Source organism: Suncus etruscus, chromosome 4 (genome assembly GCF_024139225.1).
Source record: "Suncus etruscus isolate mSunEtr1 chromosome 4, mSunEtr1.pri.cur, whole genome shotgun sequence".
NCBI lineage: Eukaryota > Metazoa > Chordata > Mammalia > Eulipotyphla > Soricidae > Suncus > Suncus etruscus.
Window position 1 is genome coordinate 103,217,520 of NC_064851.1, and position 23,996 is coordinate 103,241,515.

At 46.4% G+C, this 23,996-nt stretch overlaps 1 protein-coding gene across 1 annotated transcript in view; it reads left to right on the forward strand.

Moving 5' to 3' along the window:
• Window positions 1-23,996, forward strand: part of KIF13B (kinesin family member 13B) — a 156,290-nt gene that overhangs the window by 55,097 nt on the left and 77,197 nt on the right. Inside the window, 10 exon segments of the mRNA XM_049771160.1 lie at window positions 2,628-2,720; window positions 5,207-5,387; window positions 8,527-8,617; window positions 11,227-11,280; window positions 11,282-11,308; window positions 11,310-11,366; window positions 14,506-14,618; window positions 15,597-15,708; window positions 19,411-19,623; window positions 21,704-21,814. Of these exon segments, the coding sequence (XP_049627117.1) occupies window positions 2,628-2,720; window positions 5,207-5,387; window positions 8,527-8,617; window positions 11,227-11,280; window positions 11,282-11,308; window positions 11,310-11,366; window positions 14,506-14,618; window positions 15,597-15,708; window positions 19,411-19,623; window positions 21,704-21,814 (1,052 nt within the window).

The window sequence follows — 23,996 nt, forward strand, 5'->3', positions numbered from 1 at the left end:
TAATTTTAAATGGTTTGGGGGCCATAATTTGCAGTGTTCAGTGCTTACTCCTGGCTCTGCACTCAAATTATTCCTGACAGGCAGGGGGTGGGGGAGGAGGGAAATGGGGGACATGGGAGGCAGGAAAGTAGCACTCACTGGTGAAGGGGAGTGTGTATTTTATGGCTGAAATCCAGTTATGAACATGTTTGTAACTATGGTGCTTAAATAAAGAAATTATTTAAAAAGAAAAAGAAGTTATTTCTGATAGGCTCAGGAGACCATACGGGATGCTGGGGATCTAACCGCTTGTAGAGCAAATGCCCTCCCCACAGTGCTCTCTCTTTCTCTAGCTCTTTAGAGTGGAGATTCTATGCTTGTCCACATCTTCGGCCTTCGAAGGACTGGCACCCACTCAAATTCCCTCCTCTGGGGTCCGAGGGGAAGGACAGCGTGTGGCAGGCTGAAAGTCTTCTTCATCTAGGCTTTCTGACATCTCTGAGGAAACCCCTTTCACTTCAGTGTATTACTTATTATTATGTTGGGGGGGGGGCTTTAGCCCACACCTGGCAGTGCCCAGGAGCGACCCCTGGTGGTGTTCACTCTGAGTGAGGTAGAGCTGGGGTGGGCTGCATGCAAGGCAAGTAGTGATTTCCTATTCTGTCTCACTCCTCTCTTCTTTAATAGAGAGGAATGGGTGATTCTCCTTCCCACCCCACCCCCAGAATTCTTATTTTCTTTCTCCTCAGTGGTTGCACCATACACAAGTCCCTGTCTTTAGCTCCCTCCCACACCCAGGCCCCTCCGCCTGGCTCTGAAGTGACATTTTCTCTATATTGTCATTTCAGAAGAAGAAGCCTGCATTTGGTCCCTAAGGCCCAGGAATCTTTGTTGGGATTGATTCAGGATGGGAAGTAGGAGGAAAATGTGCTAATCTGCTAGGTTAACTAGGAAGCGAGGAATAATGGGAAGCTATTCATAGCATCCAAAAATAAGACAGTCACATATGTTTCTCTCATATTGTATCCAAGGATCAAAGCACCCAACCAACTTCTCAAGGTTACATTCGACTACCAACATGTGTAATTTGGCCTGTGGAGGATAATGAGGCCCTGTTGTTTATGCCTGTAGTTGAAGGAAGGGTAGTGCACAGGGTTCAGGGACAAGTGCATGTCTGAACCCTAATTCCATTCCTCACACCACATGGCCCCAAAGGTATAACACTTGTGGTCTTGGTAACTGTTGGAGCCCCTGCCCCAACAAAAAAGAAAAAACTAAAAGACTTTTTAAGTCCTTGTCTTTCCTAGATGGTATATATTATAGAATCGTATATCTTAGAAAATTTTTTTCTTCTAGGGGTGCTTACACCTAGCAGTGCTTAGGCCTTACTCTTGATTCTGCCCTAGGAATCACCCCTGGTAAGCTTGGGGGATCCAATGGGATGCCAAGGATCAAACCCGAGTCAGCCATGTGTAAGGCAAACGCCCTCCCTGCTGTGCTGTTGCTAAGGCCCCATCCATTTAGCATTTTAATTATGTATAATTAAAAATATTATAATAGGCTAGGAGAGAAGGTTAGTTACAGGTCAGTGTCTCTCAGAATGGGTGAGTCCACCTGAAGGGGGGTTCTTTGACCATCCAGGGGGCCAAGGAGACTTGAGTGCATTTGGGGGGGTCACTTACTCTTCATTTAAGAAAGGAGAGTCCCAAGTGGGGGATACTGAGTAAATTTTTTTTTTCTGGGAAGGGATTGGTAGGCCAGATAGGTTTGGAAAACTCTGACCTAGATGATGGTTTTAAACTTTAATACCCAGTGTTCGAAGCATTAACAGAATGGCCTATGGTCAGATTTAGCAGACATTTCCCTGTATGCACTGATTATTAAATTAGCCATTTGCCAGCTTTCAGCATTCCAGACAACTCCTCCTGGTTAGTGCTTTTTGGTTCACCTGCTTAGGACTCAGACATTTTTGCTCTTTCTTTCTTTCTTTTTTTTTTTTTTTCAATTATGTACTAGGTAAAAATAACAACTTGAATAAGTTCATTGGAAGTATTCACTGGGTTTCAAAAAATATTGTTTGGAGGGGCCGGAGCGGTGGCACAAACAGTAGGGCGTTTGCCTTGCACGTGCTAACCTAGGTTGGACTGCAGTTCGATCCCCCAGCAGTACTTGGGGTACTATATGGGATATTGGGGTTCAAACCTGGGTCAGCAGTGTGCAAGGCAAGTTTCCTCCTCACTGTATAGTCTCTCTGGTTCTTTTGAAAGTTTTGAAAGTTCTTTTTCTGGGATCTGAGTGATAACACAGCAGGTAGAGCATTTGCCTTACACACAGTCGATCTGGAACTGACCTGGGTTAGATCTCCGGCATCCTGTGTGGTCCCCTGAGCCTACCAGGAGTGATTTCTGAGTTCAGAGCTTCCAGGAGTGGCCCAAAAACCAAAAACCAAAAAAAAGGAAGTTCTTTTTCTTTAAACCCACAGTGCCCAGAGGTAGCTCAATGGACTGAGGCACAGACTTTGCTGTCAGACCGGGATTCAAATCCCCAGCCTGGTATATTGTCCGACATGGCCCCTGAGAATTGCTTCCCAAAAGTTGCTCAGGTTTACTTTCAGCCTCAAGCATTCTTTCTCCATCTTTCTGTTTCAGGTCAAGATGTCGTCTTCAAGTGCCTGGGCGAGAACATCCTACAAAATGCTTTTGATGGCTACAATGCCTGTATCTTTGCCTATGGACAGACTGGTCAGTATATAATAATATACAAAGATATAGTCTATGTTTTTAAGCTTTAAGGATCGAAACAAAAAAATATATCTAAAAGAGCATATACTGTTAGACTCTTAGCATTTAAACCTAGCTTTTTCACTTTTACAAAGGAGCTATTTCTATTACCTCTATAGTCCCTGGGAAGGAGAATCCATTTAAAGGAATCGCTTGGGGCCCAGAGTGATAACATCGGGGAGAGCGCTTGACTTATATATGCTGCCATCCTGGGTTTGATCTCTGGCATCCCATAAGGTCCATCCCCTGAGTGCCACCAGGAATGATTCCTGAGTACAAAGCCTGTTTACAGCCAAGTTGGGCTTCAAAACTTTTTAAAAATGATGTTTCTCGAGGTATGTTGCGGGCATGAAAGTCTGGAAAGAGATAGACTCAGCTCAGCTCTAGCACAGCCTCATCCCTGAAGCTGCTGCCTCATTTTTTCTCCTCTACAATGGTGCTATTAAGGACTTGACCTGCGGGTTTGTTGAAACAAGTGGGCAGGCGACCAACTTTCGAGAAGCCCTTGGCATGTCACACTGGACAAGTGGCATATTTGTTTGGGTACTAGGATCAAGGAACAAGTGATAAGACCAAGTCTGTTTGATGGCTGGGATTGGAGCCAGTGGTAAAGCACCTGTTTAGTATATTTGAGGCCCCAGGCTCACCCAATACAGTCAGTGACCCCCAAAAAGAGCAAAATTACGTTAGCTAGGCCTATGAGTGATTCAATATTTTCTATTTTTCAGTGATTATTTATTTTATTTTATTTTATTTTATTTCTTTTTTGGTTTTTGGTTTTTGGGTCACACCTGGCAGCGCTCAGGGGTTAGTCCTGACTCCATGCTCAGAAATTGCTCCTGGCAGGCACAGAGGACCATATGGGATGCTGGGATTCGAACCAATGACCTCTGCATGAAAGATAAATGTCCTACCTCCATGCTATCTCTCCTGACCCTATTTTTTCTGTGCTTTAAAGAAAAAATTTTTATGTGGGTCCAGATTGATAGCACAGCTGGAAGGACATTTGCCTTGCACATGACCTACCCAAGTTCAATCCCTGGCATCCCATAAGGTCCACTGAGCCTGCCAGAAGTAACCCCTGAGCTGCCACTGGATATGGCTTTTTGTTTGTTTGTTTTGGGCCATACCCAGCAGTGCTCCAGAATTACTCCTGGCTTTATGCTCAGAAATCATTTCTGACAGGTTCAGGGGATCCTATGGATCCCGGGGATTGAACCCAGATCAGCTGCATGCAAGGCAAACGTCTTCTCTGCTGTGCTATTCAGTCCTACGTTAAAGAAAATAATTTTTTAATGAATATGCATTTCTGGTGCCTTAGAGAAAATAATATCGAGCAGGACAGATTTCTTTTGTTTTTGTTTTGTTTCGTTTTTCTTTTGTGGGTGACACAGATGGTGTTGGGCCACATCCACTAGTGCTCAGGGCTTGCTCTGGCTCTGCACTCAGGGATCCTTCTCCTAGGGTTCAGGGGACCATATGGGGATGCTGGGGCTTGAACCTGAGTCAGCTGCATGCAAGGTAAGAGCCCTGCCTGCTGTGCTATCTCTCCGGGCCTAAAAACCAAAACTATTCCTTTGTTTCCACACTATTGCCAAAGGGGAATACGTTCATTTCCTCTGGCGCCTCTGGAGTGCCCTGTTTAGTGTTTAGTGGTTGGGGTCAGACACTCGTTCCCCTCAGATGGCTCTTCCTGTCCTTCCTAGAGAAGTGCCAGGTCTCACTATTTTTTCAGTTGCTTTTGGTAATTTGTTTTATTCTACTTAATTTTATGTGGTGAGGAGTGGGGAATTGAGTCACTCCTGGCAGTGCCCTGGGCTGTATTTCTGACTATGCAATAACAGGGTTTTTGGGGAGGTGGGTGGGCCATACCAGGTGGCGCTCAGGGATTACTCCTGACTCTGTGCTCAGAAATTACTCCTGGAAGACTCAGGGGACCATATAAGATACCAGGGATCAAACCCAGGTCAGCTGCATGCAAGGCAAGTGCCCACCCTCCCCACTGTGCTATCGTTCCAGTCCTAGGAATTCATTCTTGATGAAGCCTTATTATTTTTCTCTTCTATCTGCAAGGATCGTTTCCTTTTGACTTTTCACATATGCATGATTTGTCTCCTCCTCGTGGTATTTGGGTTTTTTTTTTTTTTTTGGGCCACACCCAGTAACGCTCAGGGGTTACTCCTGGCTATGTGCTCAGAAGTTGCTCCTGGCTTGGGGGACCATATGGGACACCGGGGGATCGAACCGCGGTCCATCCAAGGCTAGCGCAGGCAAGGCAGGCACCTTACCTTTAGCGCCACCGCCCGGCCCCAGTATTTGGGGTTTTATATTGTGGTATCCAGGAGTTTATTTTGCTCAGTGCTAGTAGTTTACTATGCGCAAGAGACAGGCTTGTGCATCCAGATTTCCCGAGCACTGAGTACCTGTGGTGGTTTTTGTGTTTTCAGGATCTGGAAAATCTTACACCATGATGGGGACTGCTGACCAACCTGGGTTAATCCCCCGACTCTGCAGTGGACTCTTTGAGCGAACCCAGAGAGAGGAGAACGAGGAGCAGAGCTTTAAAGTGGAGGTGTCCTACATGGAGATCTACAACGAAAAAGTTAGAGACCTCCTGGATCCCAAAGGGTAACTTGGAGGCCTCAATCTTGAAATATTCTGGATGCAGGAGATTCGGAGTCACTGGCTCTGGTCCCTCACCTGGAAATTAATGAGGTGTTGGTGGTGCTGGGAGATAGGCTGGGTCCAATCCCTTCAATCTCTTCAGCCAGGCATGCCCTATACTGCATCCTGCTGGCCAGTGGAGCCTGGGCTCATCTTCATTGTTTGTCCTGCATTCCTTGGAGAGGCCGCATGCCTCAGCTTGGACCCTATGCCCAGCTTCTGTGAGGCTGGCACTCAGGGGCACTACACCAGGCTGGGGGAAGTGGACTCAGGCAGAGCCAATATCTCCTCACATGGATGTGCGGAGCCACCAAAAGAGACCATTGTGTCATAAAAACAAAACCCTCTTGTGTTATTGTTGCCCTTCTTGATTTATTTTAGCATGGGGGAGGTGTTTGGGCCACTCCTGATGGTCCTTTGGGGGGCTACTCCTGGCTCTGTGCTCAGGGATTCTCATGAGGCATCAGGAATTGAATCATGCCTGGCCACATGCAAAGTCAGGTCACTCTCTACCATATCTCTGGCTTCTTTTTCTCTTTGTAAAAGCTTTGAATTTTATTTAATTAATTGGCAGAGTTGAGCCTCCCTGGTGTTGACTAGGAGTCAGTCACTCCTGGCAGTATTTGGGGGGTTAATTGCATGCAAGGCAAGCTCTGTACTCCCTATATCATCTCTCTCTCTCTCTCTCTCTCTCTCTCTCTCTCTCTCTCTCTCTCTCTCCTCTCTCCTCTCTCCTCTCTCCTCTCTCCTCTCTCCACTCTCCTCTCTCCTCTCTCCTCTCTCCTCTCTCCTCTCTCCTCTCTCCTCTCTCCTCTCTCCTCTCTCCTCTCTCCTCTCTCCTCTCTCCTCTCTCCTCTCTCCTCTCTCCTCTCTCCTCTCTCCTCTCTCCTCTCTCCTCTCTCCTCTCTCCTCTCTCTCTCCTCTCCAGAGCATGTAATTGAACCTGGTGGGTCTTCCTGCAACAGAGCCCATTCAAGGACTGATGTTATCAAATCAGCATCTGCTAAGTTGTAGTTATGCAATTTGGTTGTTTTGCCTAGGAAATAATACAGTATACATTCTTTCTTTAAAAAAAAATAAGTGGGGGGGGGAATGATGAGGCTGGAATGATAGCACAGCAGTAGGGTGTTTGCCTTGCATGTGGCTGACCTGAGTTCAATCCCCGGCGTCCCATATCGTCCCCTGAACCAGGAGCGATTTCTGAGTACATATCCAGGAGTAACCCCTGAGTGTCACCGGGTGTGGCCAAAAAAAAACAAAAATGGGGGGGGGGGAATGAAACAAGAAGAGTTAGAATGAAAAGAATATATCCTGAAAGGAGAACTAAGTCAAATATTTGTTTTACATCTGTCTACAGTCATGTACAATTTGTAGTTGTCTGAGTGAAGTTTTTTTTTTTTTTGTTTTGTTTTTTGGGTCACACCCAGCAGTGCTCAGGAGTTACTCCTGGCTCCATTCTCAGAAATCACTCCTGGCAGGCTGGGGTGGGGGGGGGAAACGGGACATATGGGATGCCGGAATTCGAACTAATGACCTTCTGCATGAAAGGCCTTACCTCTATGCTATCTCTCTGGCCCCTTGAGTGAAGTTTTTAATAGTTTATCTTTGGGAACTCTAAGGTCCCAAATCATTGGAAAACAATACATTACATAAGGATCACTTGTAACCTCACTATCAACAAGCACCCTCTTTTCATTGTAATTCTTGTGCTTCTAAAGAGCTTTTGAGAGACTTACTTCACATATCATTCAGTTGTCAACAAATATTATTAATATTTGTCAGTTGACTCACCAAATGCACTTTACACACTTGGGTCTGGCAGCTGTCATTACAGGCATTCTCAGTTTTTGTATTTAATGGGGAATATTTATTTCATCAGTTCCTTTTTCTACATCTGTGGGAATTTTCTCCCTTTCAGTTTGTTAAAAGACACAAAGTTTTCCAATGTTAAAACAGCCTACAGATAATTGTAGGCCTTAAATCATCATTATTTTAGGGGCCTAGAGCAACATGGAACAGTGGGTAGGGTAACCTGGTTTTTGTCCCCAGAATACAGCCCCAGATGATTCCTGAGAGCAGAGTCAGGAGTAAGCCCTAAGCTTCATCGGATATGACCAAAACCAACCAAATGAAAAACAGCCCCATCTCTCAACCCCCAAATCTTCATTTTTAGTTTGCAGAGTTTTATTGGCTATGTTTGTTGTTGTTGTTGCTATTGTTTTGTTTTTGGGCCACACTTGGCAGTGCTTAGGTATTATTTCTGGCTCTGTGCTCAGAAATTACTCTTAGAGGGCTTGGGAGACCATATAGTATAAAATAAATCCACAGACTGTGAAATCACTCCACATGCATATTTCTACCTTCAGGGGAATGGGTTTGAAGCAGGTAGGGTAGCAGCATTGGATTAGTAAACCAGGCCTGTCAGGAGAGATTCATGGAGTCAGTGGCTTCTCTCTTGAGGTCATGTGCACCAAAGCCAGATGATTTTTTTCTTTATTCTCCCAGTTCAAATTCTACCAGCCTGGGAGAGTAGAGTGAGACACAGGTGAGTTTTGACATAATCAAAGGGATAAGTTTAAAGGAAAAGAAGAAGATGGGGAATACCTTTGTTTTGGGTTAATATCTAGCTGGGTGTCATCTTACAATCTGGGGATGCCAGGGATCAAACCCAGGTCAGCTTCATGCAAGGCCAACAGCATCCCCACTGTGCTTTCACTCTGGTCCCTCTTTGGCCGTTTTTTAATCTCCCTCACTTGCAGTCAACATTTATCATGTCTCAGCCCTTTGTGCTTCCTCTACAAACTGACAAATGGCCCGATTGTCTCTGGACGCTGCATTCTTCAGCAAATGCATCCCACAGGGTCCCCCCAACCCACCCCCTGGGTCACTGCGCTGTCCAGTTTGTGAAGGTTCATTCACTAACCAATCGCCATTTGAGATTCCACTGTACATTCTTTGGGGTGTGTGTAAGGGGGTGTCAAGCCTGTTGGTTCTTTTCTTGGGATCTTGGTTGAGTTTAGCTTGTGCTTTATGGCACTACCACTTGCTCAGTCCTCTAAGGACAGACAGCGCTGACCAGTGTCTCCTTGTTTTGAATGAGCAGAAGCCGCCAGACACTGAAAGTGAGAGAGCACCAGCGTGCTGGGGGACCCTATGTGGATGGACTCTCCAAGCTGGCCGTCACCAGCTATAAGGTAACCCCAATACAATACGCAGGGAACTTCCTGGCAGCTTCCTGACTGATTTTCTGAAATGGAGAGTGTTCACAGAGTCACAGAGGCCTCATGTCACCAATACCTCAAAGCTAGAGATATCTGGCTGTTCAGAGAGTTTTGAGTTGGAGACAGTCTTAAGGATTGGCAAGGGGCACCCTAACTTTTATCAAGTGATTCAATTTGCTTGGTTATGCAGATGTCATGGGATGAGCTGACCTTCCCCGTTTGCTTTTCGCTGAGGGAACAGCTCATCAGATGTGAGCTCCAAGCTCTGAGCTCCAGACCCCTCATTCTGTGCTCTGTCTCTCACGCTATGTATGCCAGGAGAGCTGTGGGGGTGTGGCTGCGGGTGGGAGGCTGTGATGTAATGGGCATGGACCCCACTCTGCGTCCCAAAGCCTAACAGAAGACCTAACACCCAAGAGCTATTGACTAATGGATATGCCTTAGTCTACGTGTGTGTGCGGGTGGGGGTGGTGGGAGGCTGTGATGTAATGGGCATGGACCCCACCCTGTGTCCCAGAGCCTAACACGAGACCTAACACCCAAGAGCTATTGGGACATGCCTGGATATGCCTTAGTCTATGTGGGGATAGGGGGTAGGGTGGGGAAGATGCCCACACCCAGTGCTTCTCAGTGCTAGAGAATGGGTCTGGGGATTGTCCTATAGACCTAGCCCCTGACTTCTTACTTTTGTGATAATTCCCAGTTGTCTGGTGTTAAGACTCATTCACTGTGAAACTCAATTCTGTGCCCCGTTTGAATTGCAAAGGCCCCTGGGAAATGGAGTTTCTTAGCTCTAAATTACTCCCTGGAAGACTGAATTTCTTTGCTCTAAAGTGAGGGGCCAGAGAAGTAGCACAGTGTGTATGGCACTTGGCCTTGGGTGCTGCTGATCTTGCTTTTGATCACTGACACGACATATACTTCCTGGGAGCATCACCTAGAAGTGAGCTCTGAGTTTTAAGCCTGGAGTAAGCCTGAGCACTGGTGGGTGTGGGTCCCCCCAAAATAAAGAAATACATAAATGAAGAAGGGAGGCTGAATGAAAGAACTCTTTTGTGTGCATTTTTTTTCACTATAATCCCTGATAAGGAAAATGATAGTCTTGCTCCTTATTGTTATTTATTGGACTAAAATTCAGATGTACTAAGTCACTGTTTCAAAGCTTGTCACTTTTTCTTTTTCTTTTTTTTTTCTTTTTTTGAGTTATACCCAACAGGGATCAGGGACCACTCCCAGCTCTGTGCTGGGGGCAGGGTAGCTCCTGTTGGTATTTGGAGAAACAATACAGTGGTGGGGATTCAACCCAGGCCTCCCATTTACTAAGCCCATATACCAGCCCATCCAACTGTCTCTCTCCCATATTTTTAGTATTTTTAGCAGTCTGTGATTGCCTTTATCATAGCATTGTGGCAGTACAGTAGGGAATCTGTACAGAAAAATCTTTATTTTTTTTTTTTTTTGGTTTTTGGGCCACACCCTGTGGACGCTCAGGGGTTACTCCTGGCTATGCGCTCAGAAGTTGCTCCTGGCTTCTTGGGGGACCAATATGGGACGCCGGGGGATCGAACCGCGGTCTGTCCTAGGCTAGCGCAGGCAAGGCAGGCACCTTACCTCTTGCGCCACCGCCTGGCCCCACAGAAAAATCTTATTTTAAAAAACCAGCTTTCCGGTAAAACGTAACCCAAGGTGATAAGACTGTGATTTGTCATTGAGAAGCTGTGAGTTTTCCTTGTTTGTTACCTATTTCTATGACCAAGTTGATTGAACTATCAACTTCCATAATGAAAGAAACAGGATTTTTTGAAATTTCAAGATATAGGAGGGTCAGCATCACCTGTTTTTTTTTTTTTTTTATCACCTGTTGTTTGTTGTTGTTGTTTTCATGCTAGCTTGCATTTATTGAGCTGATCAGTGTAACTTCTTTCTCTCTCTCTTTTTTTTTTTTGTCCCCCAGTGTAACTTCTAATCTCTTCCAATTCTCGGTTCAAGTTGCTACTTAACTTTGACAACTACAGAAAATAATGTACCTTATTGAGTTTTCAGAAACAGTGTTTGGCTAGGGCTCATTGAGTGAAAACATCATGTAAGGGATGGCAGTGGTCCTCAAACTATGCCCGAGGGTCACATATTGAATGTATCTGTTTTGTTTCTTCATTGCAAAATAAGATATATGCAGTGTGCATAAGAATTCGTTCATAAGTTTTGTTTTTACTATAGTCAGACCCTCCAATGGTCTGAAGGACAGTGAACTGGCCCCCTGTTTAAAAAGTTTGAGGACCCCTGGACCAGAACAGTAGTACAGTGCGGAGGATGTTTGCCTTGAACACAGCTGACCTGGGTTTAATCCCCAGCATCCTATAGAGTCCCCTGAGCCTGCCAAGAGTGATTTCTGAATGCAGAGCGAGGAAGAACTCCTAAGTGCCACTGGATATGACCAAAAAACAAAACAACAACAATAACAACAAAATAGCATATAAGCTCAGATGCATGAAAGTCACTGTGAGTCCGTAGGGAAGAATCATCCTTTGCTCTTAGACAGCTCCTGAGGTGCGTGTCCACCTGTCCCCTGTCTATCTCCTTAGGGATATCGAGTCCTTGATGTTCTGAGGGGAAACAAATCTCGCACTGTAGCTGCTATCCAACATGAATGAAGAGAGTAGCCGGGTCCCATGCTGTCTTCAAGATCACCCTGACTCACACTTTGTATGACCTCAAGTCTGGGGTAGGTATCCAAGGACATTGGATGGCCCACGCATCTGACCTGTGATTTATTGGAGGGACCAGAATGACTTGAACTCTGGCCAGTATGTTGATGAGAAGAACACAGGACTAGACCCAGGGACCACCGTAGGTAATGGCAAGTCTGAGAGAAGGAAATGGGGGTGTTGGGAGTTGGAAGAGGATTGAGTTCTGCTTGCATCTCCAGGGGAAACTCTGAACCTCACCCATGCATAACACTCTGCCCTAACATCTCCACCACCTCTCTGGAGCTTCAAGCTTTGACCCTAAATGAAGGCATCAAGATACTCCTCTAGAAAAGTGCTTATTTGTACAGACCTTTGCCTACAGCAAGGGCCGTGAGGGGCAGGCAGGGCCTGCTTCACTCCTGCTTTCCTGGCCATGGGCAGAAAGTTAGGTACATTCTGCACCCCAGCTGCAGAAGTCTGAAGAAGAGGTATCCCATTGTCTGCTCCATGATGCAGAAACACTTCACACTGCTCCCCCTCCAGTTAGGGCCACCAGATGGAACTTCCCCAGGCTGGTGGGCTCATGTCTGCTCTTCACTTGATGGCCACTGTGTCCTAGTGTTGTTGTACCAGCCTGCGTGTGTGTATGTATGTGTCACTGAGGAGAATGGAACAGGGAATTGTGAGAATTGTGGATCATTTTTAAATATTCATAAGGAGCAAGCCGGCAAGAGCTGTGCAAACTTTGGCCGCCCCCAAAACTTCTCTGATATCTGCACTTTCTCTTCCTTTTGGGGGGATTTTGGGCCACCCCAGTGACTTTTTATTTTTGGTTTTTGGTTTTTGGTCACACCTGGCAGCACTCAGGGGTTACTCCTGGCTCTACTCTCAGAAATCACCCCTGGCAGGCTGGGGGAACCATATGGGATGCCGGGATTCGAACCACTGTCCTTCTGAATGGAAGGCAGATGCCTTCAAGCTATCTCTCCGGCCCCCATCCCAGTGACTTTTAAGGGTTACTCCTCACTTTGTGCTCAGGAATCACTCCTGGCAGGCATGGAAGGGACCCTACAGGATGCTGGGGATTGATTCTGGCTGACCTCATGGAAGGCAAGTGTCTTCCCCGGTTGTGCTATGGCTCCATCCATATCTCTCCTACTGCCTCCCCCTTGGCCAATCAGCTTCAAACATCAGAGGTTAAATACATCTACATGGGCAAAATGCTATATTTTGGCAAGATTTTCATTTACTGCAGCATTTTTTCTTCTCTTTCTGTGTTTTACCATCACAGCCAGATTAGTGTAACAACAAAGAGTTCTTTGTTTTCTGTTTCCTTTTCAGCCTAGGACAAAAACATATTTAAGAGTTATTTTTTTAACCCCAAAATGCCTTTGATTTGAGGAGCTGAATATCTGCTTGTTAGCAACATAGGGAATAAAATATGAATATACATTTAAATAGAAAATTTTGTAAAAAGGTCCCAGTCTTGGCTTGGTTTTGCTTTTTCACACATCTTGTCTTGCTGTTGAATAAAAACCATATGACTCATGTGATGTGATTTTAGAATGTTTCTGATAACAGAAAACATTGGTGTTATGCATATATGTATAAACTATAAAATATGTGAGTTTGATGCCTGAAATGATGAAATATTAGAATATTACATATGAATAATATGAGAGCTTTTACAAAATGTTGTTTATATTTTATTTTTGGGGACATGTCCAGAGATGCTCTGTGCTCAGGGCTTACTCCTTGCTTTGCACTCAGGGATCATTTCTAGTGGTGCTCAATGGGACATATGAGGTGCTGGGGATCAAATCTGGGTTGCCTTGTGCAAGGCAAATGCCCTCTCTGTTGTACTATTTCCTCAGCCCCAAAGTGTTATATTTTTCAGGGTGACTTCCATTGCTTAAGTCAGACTAAGCTCTCTCTCTCTTTTTTTTTGTTTTTTTGGGCCACACCTGGTGGTGCTCAGGGGTTACTCCTGGCTGTCTGCTCAGAAATAGCTCCTGGCAGGCACGGGGGACCATATGGGAAGCTGGGATTCGAACCAACCACCTTTGGTCCTGGATCGGCTGGCTGCTTGCAAGGCAAACGCTGCTGTGCTATCTCTCCGGGCCCAGATTAAGCTCATTTTTTAACTGTATAAGAATTGCATTTTCCCTCAGGATTATTGATGAATGGTTGTTATTTTTTGTTTGGGGGTCACATCCAGTGGTGCTCAGAACTGACTCCTAGTTCTCTCAGCTGCACCGGTAAACTTTGAAATGGCAATAAATCATGGCATTAAGAGATTATACAGGGGGCCAGAGAGATAGCAGAGTGGTAGGGTGTTTGTCTTGCACACAGCCAACTCAGGACAGACAGTGGTTCGAATTCCGGCAACCTATATGGTCCCCGAAGCCTGCCAGGAGTGATTTCTGAGCACAGAGCCAAGAATAATCCCTGAGTGCCATCAGGTGTGTCCCCCCCCCCAAAAAAAAAAGAACTCATACAGGGGGCCTGAACAAAGCAAAGAGCGGGAGGGCATTCATCTTCCTGATATGCGTTTGACTCCTAGCATCTCATAAGGTTCCCCTGAGCACTGCCAGGAATGACACCTGAGCACAGAGCCAGGAAGAACCTTCTTGAGCATAGCCAGGTATGGTCCCCCAAACAAATAAACAAACAAAAAAATTCATACAGGGAGCCAGAGCAATAGTACAACAGGAAAGGCATTTGCCTTGCACACAGCTGGCCCCGGGTTTGATCCCTGGCATCCCAACTGGTCCCCCAAGTACAATCCCCAGCATCCCAACTGGTCCCTCAAGCACTGATAGGAATGGCCCTTTGAGCTCAGAGTTAGGAGTAATTCCTGAGCACTACAGGGTGTAGCCCCTTAAAAAACCAGCCAAACAAACAAATAACTCATGCAGGAATACATGGGTCAGGGCTTTGACCTGCATGCTGCTGACCCCAGTTGGTTCTTGGCATTGCATTGGGGCCCTAAGCATCTCTGCTGTATCTCATCTTCAGCCCAGCCCCTGGAACAGAGCAGAAGCTCTGTTGGCTGTGACCCAAATCCTATGCACTCCATAACAAGATCTTAATGAAAGATTTGCTCAGAACTTGTCTAGGGAATAGCAGCTGTCCTCGGCCTCTAGTCATTCATGTGTCTCCCTTCTCCTCCAGACCTCCGGAGAGAAAGTGGGCAAACTCAGCTTGGTGGATCTGGCTGGCAGCGAGCGCGCCACTAAGACTGGAGCAGCGGGTGACAGGCTGAAAGAGGGGAGCAACATCAACAAGTCAGTGTGCAGCCACTCCGTGGGGGCCCTGAAGGCGGGGGTTGGCGCAAGGACCACTGGGACTGGTGCATTGGTGGTTTCAGAGGCTCCCAGCAGCCTTGGAGGCCTCGGCTTTTCCCAGTACTGGTTCATGTTTGGCCAAGACTCCAGGCCCAGCTGAGTCCTTGGCTCATCCCGAGGGCCAGGGAAGTGCTGTTTGTCCTGGAGTCACTCACATTCTTTCCTGACATGTGCTGATCCTCTCTTTGAATCTTCTATGGGATGCCCACTTCCTTTCCTCCTCTCTTGCCATGTTTTCTACACAAATCTCTCTTTCTTTCTCTTTCTCTCTCTTCTCTCTCTCTCTCTCTCTCTCTCTCTCTCTCTCTCTCTCTCTCTCTCTCACACACACACACACACACACACACATACATACACACACACACACACACACACACACACACTCACACTCACACACTGCACAGCGTGGACTTCACCGAGGCCTACAGTTCTGTTGATACCCCAAAACTCAGATTGGATGTGCTGGGGCCTCCCCCACAGTGATGTTTTCTGAACACACACACCACATAGACCACACACACACACACACACACACACACACACACACACACACACACACACACACCTCCTGGCAGGCTCCTGGGACCAATATAGGCCGGGGATCAAACCTGCATTTGTTCGTATGCAAGGCAAAACAAATGCTGTTCCTGCTGTACTATCACCCTGGGCTTCCACAATCAACTTCTTAATTTACGAGAAGAGAGCAGGTGACAGTCTTGATCTCAGCACTTTTATGGCTCACATGGGATTAGACTGTCTCCGTGGGCTGATGGGTTGGCAGATGAGGCTAGGCCCCTGGTGGCCACTTTGGGCCCTCACAGTGCTGAGGGCATGCAGAGGTGGAGTCTTGTGGGGACAAGGACTGCCTGCTTTTCTGGCATCACTCACATGTGTCTTCCACTTCCTCGCACCACACAGGTCCCTCACCACCCTGGGCCTGGTCATCTCAGCCTTGGCCGATCAGAGCGCAGGCAAAAACAAGAACAAATTTGTTCCTTATCGCGACTCAGTCCTCACTTGGCTGCTCAAAGTAAGTTTTCACCTCCCCTCCCCCTTCCCTGCCCTCCACCCCCGCTTCCTGGCATACTCGCTCACTTGGTGCTTGGTTTCAAGGAAGAATCCACAGCAGCGACCCACCCCTGGAACATTTCTACCAGCTCTGCTCAGTCTTTAGGCTCCCAAGTGATCACACACAGCCTTAAAGCATCTACTGGTTTCTTCCTCACTCACTAGGCCCTAGGTTAAGCCAGGGTATGCTGAATTGTCATGCATTTGAGATTGGGGGAGGGGGGGAATAAAGCAGAAGGGATAAGGTGTTGGCCAAGTACATCATCCAAAAAGGCTGGGGCACTTCTCTCGCATACGGCCTTCCTGGCCTTGCCTTTTGGGCCTAGTCCCCTCTAACTTGCTGCCTGAGCACTCAGTATCACTCAATGCCTTTCACTAGCTCAGTTGCCTTCTGACTTCTTCATAGAGCAGGGGGCTAGGCCCTGGCAGGGTGAAAGCCCCCCTTGGGAGAGAGCAGCTTTCCTTTGCCCCACCCACATGCCTCCCGGCACCCCAACTCATTTGCTAAACACTACGGATTATTTCAACTGGCCTTAGGAAATGAAATTGGCCATACTAGACCAGTGCATTGGGTGACATCCTGCCTTGGGCCAGCGTGCAATCAATTGTGGGAATTTCAAACAAAAGAGAAAACAAATTCAGTCATTAGAAAACCACTTGCCGGGGCCGGGAAGGTGGCGCTACAGGCTAGGTGTCTGCCTTGCAAGCGAATGGACCTCGGTTCGATCCCCCGGTGTCCCATATGGTCCCCCCAAGCCAGGGGTGATTTCTGAGCGCATAGCCAGGAGTAACCCCTGAGCTTCAAATGGGTGTGGCCCAAAAACCAAAAAAAAAAAAAAAGAAAACCACTTGCCAAACAGTGCTCAGATTCAAGTGGATCTTATGAAGCATTTCACAGGCAGTGAATGATATCCTTGGACTGGGCTTCGTTGGTCAGCAGTTAACCTTGGAAGCTTAATTTTAATATTTAATTAATTAATTAAACTAATGTTTAATTTCTAGGGAAAAACTTGCTCAGAGGTGTCTTCCTCAAACTTTGCACAGTAAACTTTTATTATAATTCATGGGTATTTTTAGGATGTTTCTGATTTGAAAAGACATATACTTCATTATCCCTGTTGTTTCACTGTTACTATTTCAGTTCATTGAAACTGACTGTGAAAGTATTTACTATTAACTCAATTTAAAATGCCTATGTGTATATTTATGTATTTATTCTTGTGGGGGCTGAAATTGGGGACATCCCAGGGCCCTGGGGTGCTGGAGATTGAACTCAACCCTCACACATGCCTCTGTAATAAAAAGGAGGCCCACTTTGTCAGCTGGACGCTAGGAGACCTTGTTTCAGGAATATCTGATGCCTTCCACATGCTTTGTGTCTCTAAGACTTTTTTTTGTTTTTGTTTTTGGGGCTACACCAGTGGTGTTCAGGGGTCACTCCTGGTAGTGCTGAGGGACTCTGGGGATCAAATCCAGGTCAGCTGTGTGCAAGGCAATCACCCTCTCTCTCTGTCCTCTCTCTCTGACCTCTTGTCCCCAAGTTCTTTCCTACTAGGAAAGTGACTCAGATGTGACCATTTTCCTCCATGGCCTGGGACACAGAGCCAGACAGTGTCAGGAGAGGCCTGGATTCCCTGCCGTCCCCTTCACTGTGCTATGCCCTCACCCAGAGTTCTTTGAATTAGGAGAAGCACCCAAGGTCCCCAGAAGGGAATAACAAAAGGGGCCTCTATAGGAAAGCCAGAGAATTGCAGATAAGATTTCTTCCTTGTGGTTTGGGGCTGCACACGAGGCATTCCAGGGTTCCTCCTGCTTCTGTGCCTACTTCCCGAAGTGCTCAGTCCTTCGGGGACTCTACAGAGCAGGGGGCTAGCCCTCAGCCTCTTCTGTGCAAAGCCTGGGCCTTTGAGTTTGCTCCTTACCCCCTCTGGTGGTTGTTTTTTTCTTGTCCTCTTTTTTTTTTTTTTTTTTGCTGACACTTGTTCACTTTTCAATCTCACATGCCACTTTTTCTGGGAAAGTGTTTTCTGTGTTTTCCTATACCTTGTTAATTGTTTTGTTTTGTTTTGGGGCCACCCATGGCAGTGCTCACAGGTCACTCCTCGTTTTATTCTCAGGAATCACTCCTAGTGGGCTTGGGGGTCTATATGAGGTGCCGGGTCAACTATGTACAAAGAAAGTACCCTCCCCACAATCCATTCTTGCATGGGCCCCTTGTAGACTTCATCTTCCTGCTTCAGTCGTCAGAGTATTTTCTCCTCATTGTGGCCCTCCTGGTGGTCAACACCACAAAGAGTTGAGTGAAACAGTCATTTCAGCCCTGCTCTGGCTTGTCCTTCTGACCTTTGTAAATCTGTCTGTCTTATGGGGTTCTTAATTTCTCATCTGTATCAGGGAATAATTGGATTTGATGGCTTAAAAGAGTTCTTTCAGCTTAAAAAAAAATCATGACTTCTCAAATGAAATTTCTTTCCTGTGTCCATTTGATTCACAATTATGGCTTTGGAAATAAAGCTTATTTCATTTGCCTAATTCAACAATTAGAATGATCATGAAGCTGTCTCCTTTCTTCTCCAATGAACTTCAGTACTTTTGCTACTGATGGCACTGTGCCATATTTGGTCTGGGCGCTGCTTTGCATATGTACTTGGGCTCTTAAGATAGTGACTATTTGGGGGCCAGAATGATAGCACAATGGAGGGGGCATTTGCCTTACACACAGCCAACCTGGGTTCGATCCCTGGAATCTCCTGATCCCCAAGCCTGCCAGGAGTGCCTGGTGTGGCGCAAAAGCCTTAAAAAATGATAGGAGCTATTTGTTGTTTGCTGGTGGCCTAAATTGTAGCAGTGTGTGTGTGTGTATGTGTATGTGTATGTGTATGTGTGTACATGTATGGGTGCTTGTCCCTCGCACTAGCTAGTTTTCACTTTCTGTCCTTGTCGGAGCAGACAAACTGGGCTGAAGTGGAGCTCAATGAACTTGAAGCTCATGCTTAGTCTACAGGAGCTCCAGGGTTCAGCCTCAGTACCACTTGGCCCCTGAGCACTGCACCTGGAGTATCCCCTGAGCTCCACTGCACGTTGTGCTCAAAACAAAAACAAAGATGAGCTGGCTTAGAACTTATTTTTACTAAAGTGAAGTGAATCAGGGCTTTGTTGCATTTTCTTTATTTTTTGGGAGGGGGCATACCTGGTGGTGATCAGAGGTTACTCTTGGCTCTGTAGTCATTCAGGGGTCATTCCTGGGATACCGGGGATCAAATATGTTGGCCACCAGCATTTTCTTTCTTTTTCTTTTTTCTTTTTTTTTTTTTGGTTTTTCGGCCACATCCGTTTGATGCTCAGGGGTTACTCCTGGCTAAGCTCTCAGAAATTGCCCCTGGGTTGGGGGGACCATATGGGATGCGGTCATGATCTTTCCTTGGCTAGCGCTTGCAAGGCAGACACCTTACCTCTAGCACCACCTCGCCGGCCCCAGCATTTTCTTTCTTAAAAGCCAAATATCTTTGATACTGAACAGTGGCTTCACAGAGCAACTGCTCAGGTTTGGGGGAGCAACCCAGCCTCGCTCTCTTCTTAAACCTCTACCTGCCCCCGCCCCCCGGGAGCTATTCTGTTCAGTCCTGACCTTTAGGCTGCACCCACTGCCTTCTCTCTCCTCCAGGATAGTCTGGGAGGAAACAGCAAGACAGCCATGGTGGCCACGGTGAGTCCAGCCGCTGATAACTATGATGAGACGCTGTCCACCCTGCGCTATGCTGACCGTGCCAAGCACATCGTCAACCATGCCGTGGTCAACGAGGACCCCACGGCCCGCATCATCCGGGACCTGCGTGAGGAGGTGGAGAAGCTACGGGAGCAGCTCACTAAAGCCGAGGTGCGTGGCCAGCTCAACCCAGCTACACCATAGTATCCCAGTGTGGCTGTGTCTTCCCTGCCCTTCCCCAGAGCCCAGTAGCCCATCTACTTAGAGGTTTGGAGTTTCCTATAGGGGAAAAGTTTGAGCAATAAGAAGGCAAGAAATGGGATTTTCAGAGATGTTGGAGGACCAGGTCAGGCCAGTAAAGAGAGTGGAGAGTTTCCACGGTACAGGCAGCGGGTAGGAGAGGGCATGGTGGGATAGAGTGTAGAATAGGGGACAGGGAGGGAGAGCAAGAGAGGGAGAGAGAGGGAGAGAGGAACAGAGAGAGGGAGAAAAGAGAAAAGGCTCAGGGTCTAGAGATAAAGATGGTAATATAGACTAGGGCGGGGGGGGGGAAGAGAGAGAGAGAGAGAGAGAGAGAGAGAGAGAGAGAGAGAGAGAAGGCTGGGGATGAGATAAATATGGTAAAAATAGAATACAGAATAGGAGAGGGAGGAAGAGAGAGAGAAGCCTTAAAGTGTGTAACTTCAGTTCAGAAAATGTTTTTTCCTGGGAGGAGAAATCAGAATTCTATCTTATTGTCTGTTAACTGGTTAAGATCAAAATGCAAATCTTTTGTTGTTGTTATTTGGGTCACACCTGGCAGCACTCCTGTAACTCAGCCAATCCGAGCAGGCTTTTGATGCATGCAAATTAGACAATGTTCTGGACCTGAATCTACACTGTCAAAAGCCTGCTCAGATTGGCCAGAGTCAGAGAGGAAGTCTATTACAGTATAACCTTTGAACCCTTGCTTGTTGTGATTGGCTCACTGTGGTACATACAGTTGCAGCACAGGAACGTTCTGTCTGATACAGCGAATATAGGCCTAAACCTATGTTTTAACTGCAAAATTAGGGGGTCATCTTATACGCCCAGTCGCCTTATACGCCGGCAAATGCGGTAACAAAATAGAAATAGTGGTTCACAGCAGAACTTCCCTCATCCATGGAGGTTTTGTTTTTGTTTTTTTGTATTGTTTGTTTTGGGGCTACTCCTGGGCTTTGAACCTAGATCAACTGCATGCATTATCCACTCTAATATCATTCTGGTCCCTGAGATTCTCTTTTCTAACTGTTCTCTGCATGTTCGCTAATACTTAGTGTTCATTTTTCCTCACTGAGTTTGAGAAAATACTCAATTCTTTTTTTTTTTTTTTTTTGGTTTTTGGGTCACACCTGGCAGTGCTCAGGGGTTATTCCTGGCTCCAGGCTCAGAAATTGCTCCTGGCAGGCACAGGGGACCATATGGGGCGCCGGGATTCGAACCGATGACCTCCTGCATGAAAGGCAAACGCCTTACCTCCATGCTATCTCTCCGGCCCCGAAAATACTCAATTCTAATTAGTCTACAAGCTCTTGTCAAGAGTAGAAGAAAATGCATACTGGATTCAGGGCTCCTATTTTCTTAAGCATTTCTGTTCCCATAACATTCTAGCTAAGGTGGGGACCCTTTCTCTGACTGGAACAGCAGCCCCCTTTCCCATAAACTATTTTCTGGTTGTAAGTCGCTAAAAATCATGGTCACAACAGTTATGTTGATTGTATTTATTTTGAATTGTAGCTTTTTATACACAGAATAATCTTTACAGTTTATTGAGATTCTTAGACATGTTCTAGGGCTTCACAGTATCAGTTATACCATCCAGTTTGCATTTAGTTCAAGTTCAGTTTGTCTGTACTTGGCAGTGTGCCAGATCCCATTAGTGTGGCTGGGACCCATCATCCAGTGGGTCTTGAATCTTGACCTATTAGTATTGAAAACCTAAGCCCTAGACTAAGCTGCCAGAGCTCCCAGCTTCTGTTGCCTTCAGGGTCCAGAGCTTTATGCCAATGTTCGGTTGGTAGGACAGCGTTAATTGGTGCCTACAGCCTGCCTCTGGGGTCTCTGTAGCATTGTTGGTGGTGGTAGCACTTGCTAGGAGTTGCAGGTGAACCGGAGAACATCCTCATTGCCAAGCTCACATGGGCCCATGCCTGCTTCTGTGTGGGTGTTGCCCCTACTTCTCCAGGGCACCCACACTCAACTCCTGATGCCCACACTTTGCTGTCTACAGGCCATGAAGTCCCCTGAGCTCAAAGACCAGCTGGAAGAGTCCGAGAAGCTCATCCAGGAAATGACTGTGACATGGGAGGAGAAGCTTAGGAAGACCGAGGAGATTGCACAGGTAGGTGTTGCGCCAAGGGGGATGGATGGGTGGACAAGCAGACATGTAGACACACTGCCACTCTGCTGCCCTGTGGATCTGTAACATGTGTGAAACTGGCATGCAATCCTGTAAAGGAAGGTTGGATCCCTGTCAGCCAGGATTGAAGTCAGTTTCTGAAATGTTTAGAAACATTACTTTTTTTTAAAATCAAACTATATAAAAGTACAAGGGGGTAGAATGAACTCACACGCATTGTCCATCCCCTGGTCTCATGGAAGGTCGTGAATAGCCCAGCTCCTTTATCCTGTGAGTATGCAGGGCTTCCTCAGATGAAGGCTTCTGGACATGGAGAATTGGCCCATATGGGGAGGTTCTTTCTTTCTTTTTTTGGTTTGGTTTGATTTTTCTATTTTTTTAATTTATAAATAAATATTTAATCTAACACTGTTAGAAGCAGTTACGAAGTTTTTCATAATTGAATTTCAGTCCAACAATGTCCAACAACCTTCACCAGTGCACATTTCCTGCCACCAATGTCCCCAGTTTCCCTCCTTCACTCCCCCTGCCTCAGGTATTTTACTTCTCTCTCTCCCCCACCTTCCCCCTTTTCCTTTTAGAACCTATGGTTTGCACTGTTGTTACTGAAGGGGTATCATGTCTATCACTTTCCCTCCTTGTAGCACACAGTTCTTATCCAGAGTGACCATTTCCAACTCTCACTGTCATAGTGGTCGCTTCTCTGCCCTCCCTGCACTCTCCGCTCTTTGTGGCAACTTCCTCCCATGCACCGATCCTCCTGGTCCTTATCTTATTATCTTTGGATATTATTATCATCCTATTTTTTTTTCACATTCCACAAGTGAGTGTGATTATTCTATGTCTGTCCCTCTTCCCCTGACTCACGCCACTCCTCCTAACTCTCTCCATATCTATATACATATTGGCAACTTTCATGATGTTCCTTATAACAACTGTATAGTATTCTGCTGTGTGGAATGCACACACAGGCGCATTTCCTTCTCCCTGTTTCTGAGCTGCCCTTCTAGAGCAGCTTTGGAGCCATAGTGTAAGCCTGTGTACCTCTTACCAGTGACACCCAGTTCCTGCTGTGCTGTCATCCTGAGATGAGACAGCGGGGTCCAAGGGAGCCTCACTCCTGAAATTTATGGCCCCTCTGAGCCTCAATTTACCCATTCCTCTGTCCCCTGCCTCTACAAGGCTGGGCTTGGCTGCTGTTAGCTTCCTTCCTTCCTTTCTTCTTCTTCTTCTATTTTTCTCCTTCTTGTGTTTTTTAAACCACATCTGGCTGTACTCAGGCTCGACTCCACACTGATTTCTCAGGGCATGTGTGGGACTGGGTTTCCAACCTGCGTCTCCCACATACGAAGCATCTAAGTTAAGCTTTTACTACATCCTGGCTCCCCTCTATTCCCCCCACTTTTTTTTTTTTTGCACAATGAGCTTCTTCCTAACCCAGAAGACTAGCCCTGGTCTGTCAAGCATTCAGACCAGTAATTCCCAGAAGCCCTTGTCAGAGCAGTCACATCTTACAGTGTTAATGGGTTATCTGGGGGAAGAAATGGTATATGCTCAGTTAAGTTTGGGGAATTCTTGTGCAGACTTGGCTCATCTGATTTTTTTGGAAAGCGAAGACTCTCCACTGCACATGAGGGTGCGTCTCTGCACTGTGCTCTGTGCAGCCGGGATATTCACCACCCCATACCCCACACTTCTCTGGAAAATAACGATGCTCCCACCTCTTTTCAGATCGATTACTCAATGTAGGGCAAACACTGCTGGTACATGTTTGATGAGCAGGGTCCCCACATTAGTAGAGGCAGGAATATAAGTGAATGAGTCTCTAGGTCAGCAGTGATGGAAACTTATTTAGAGGCATGCATTTTTCTGCCAGTTGAGTTGTTAGAGTTGCAAAGAGAAGCCACAATAGTTTTATCTAAACCAAAAATAGGCCTAACAGTCGAATGCTGTCTATTCACTGCTACATCAGTCACCCAAAACTTAGTTGTGGGGGCCGGAAGGATAGCACAGTGGGGAGGGCATTTGCCTTGCACATGGCTGACCCAGTTTGATCCCCAGCATTCCATATGGTCAAACACTGCCAGGTGTGACCCAAAACCAAAACAAATAAAAAACAAAAACAAAAGCTTAGTTGTTGTTTTAATAAAGGAATGTTTATATG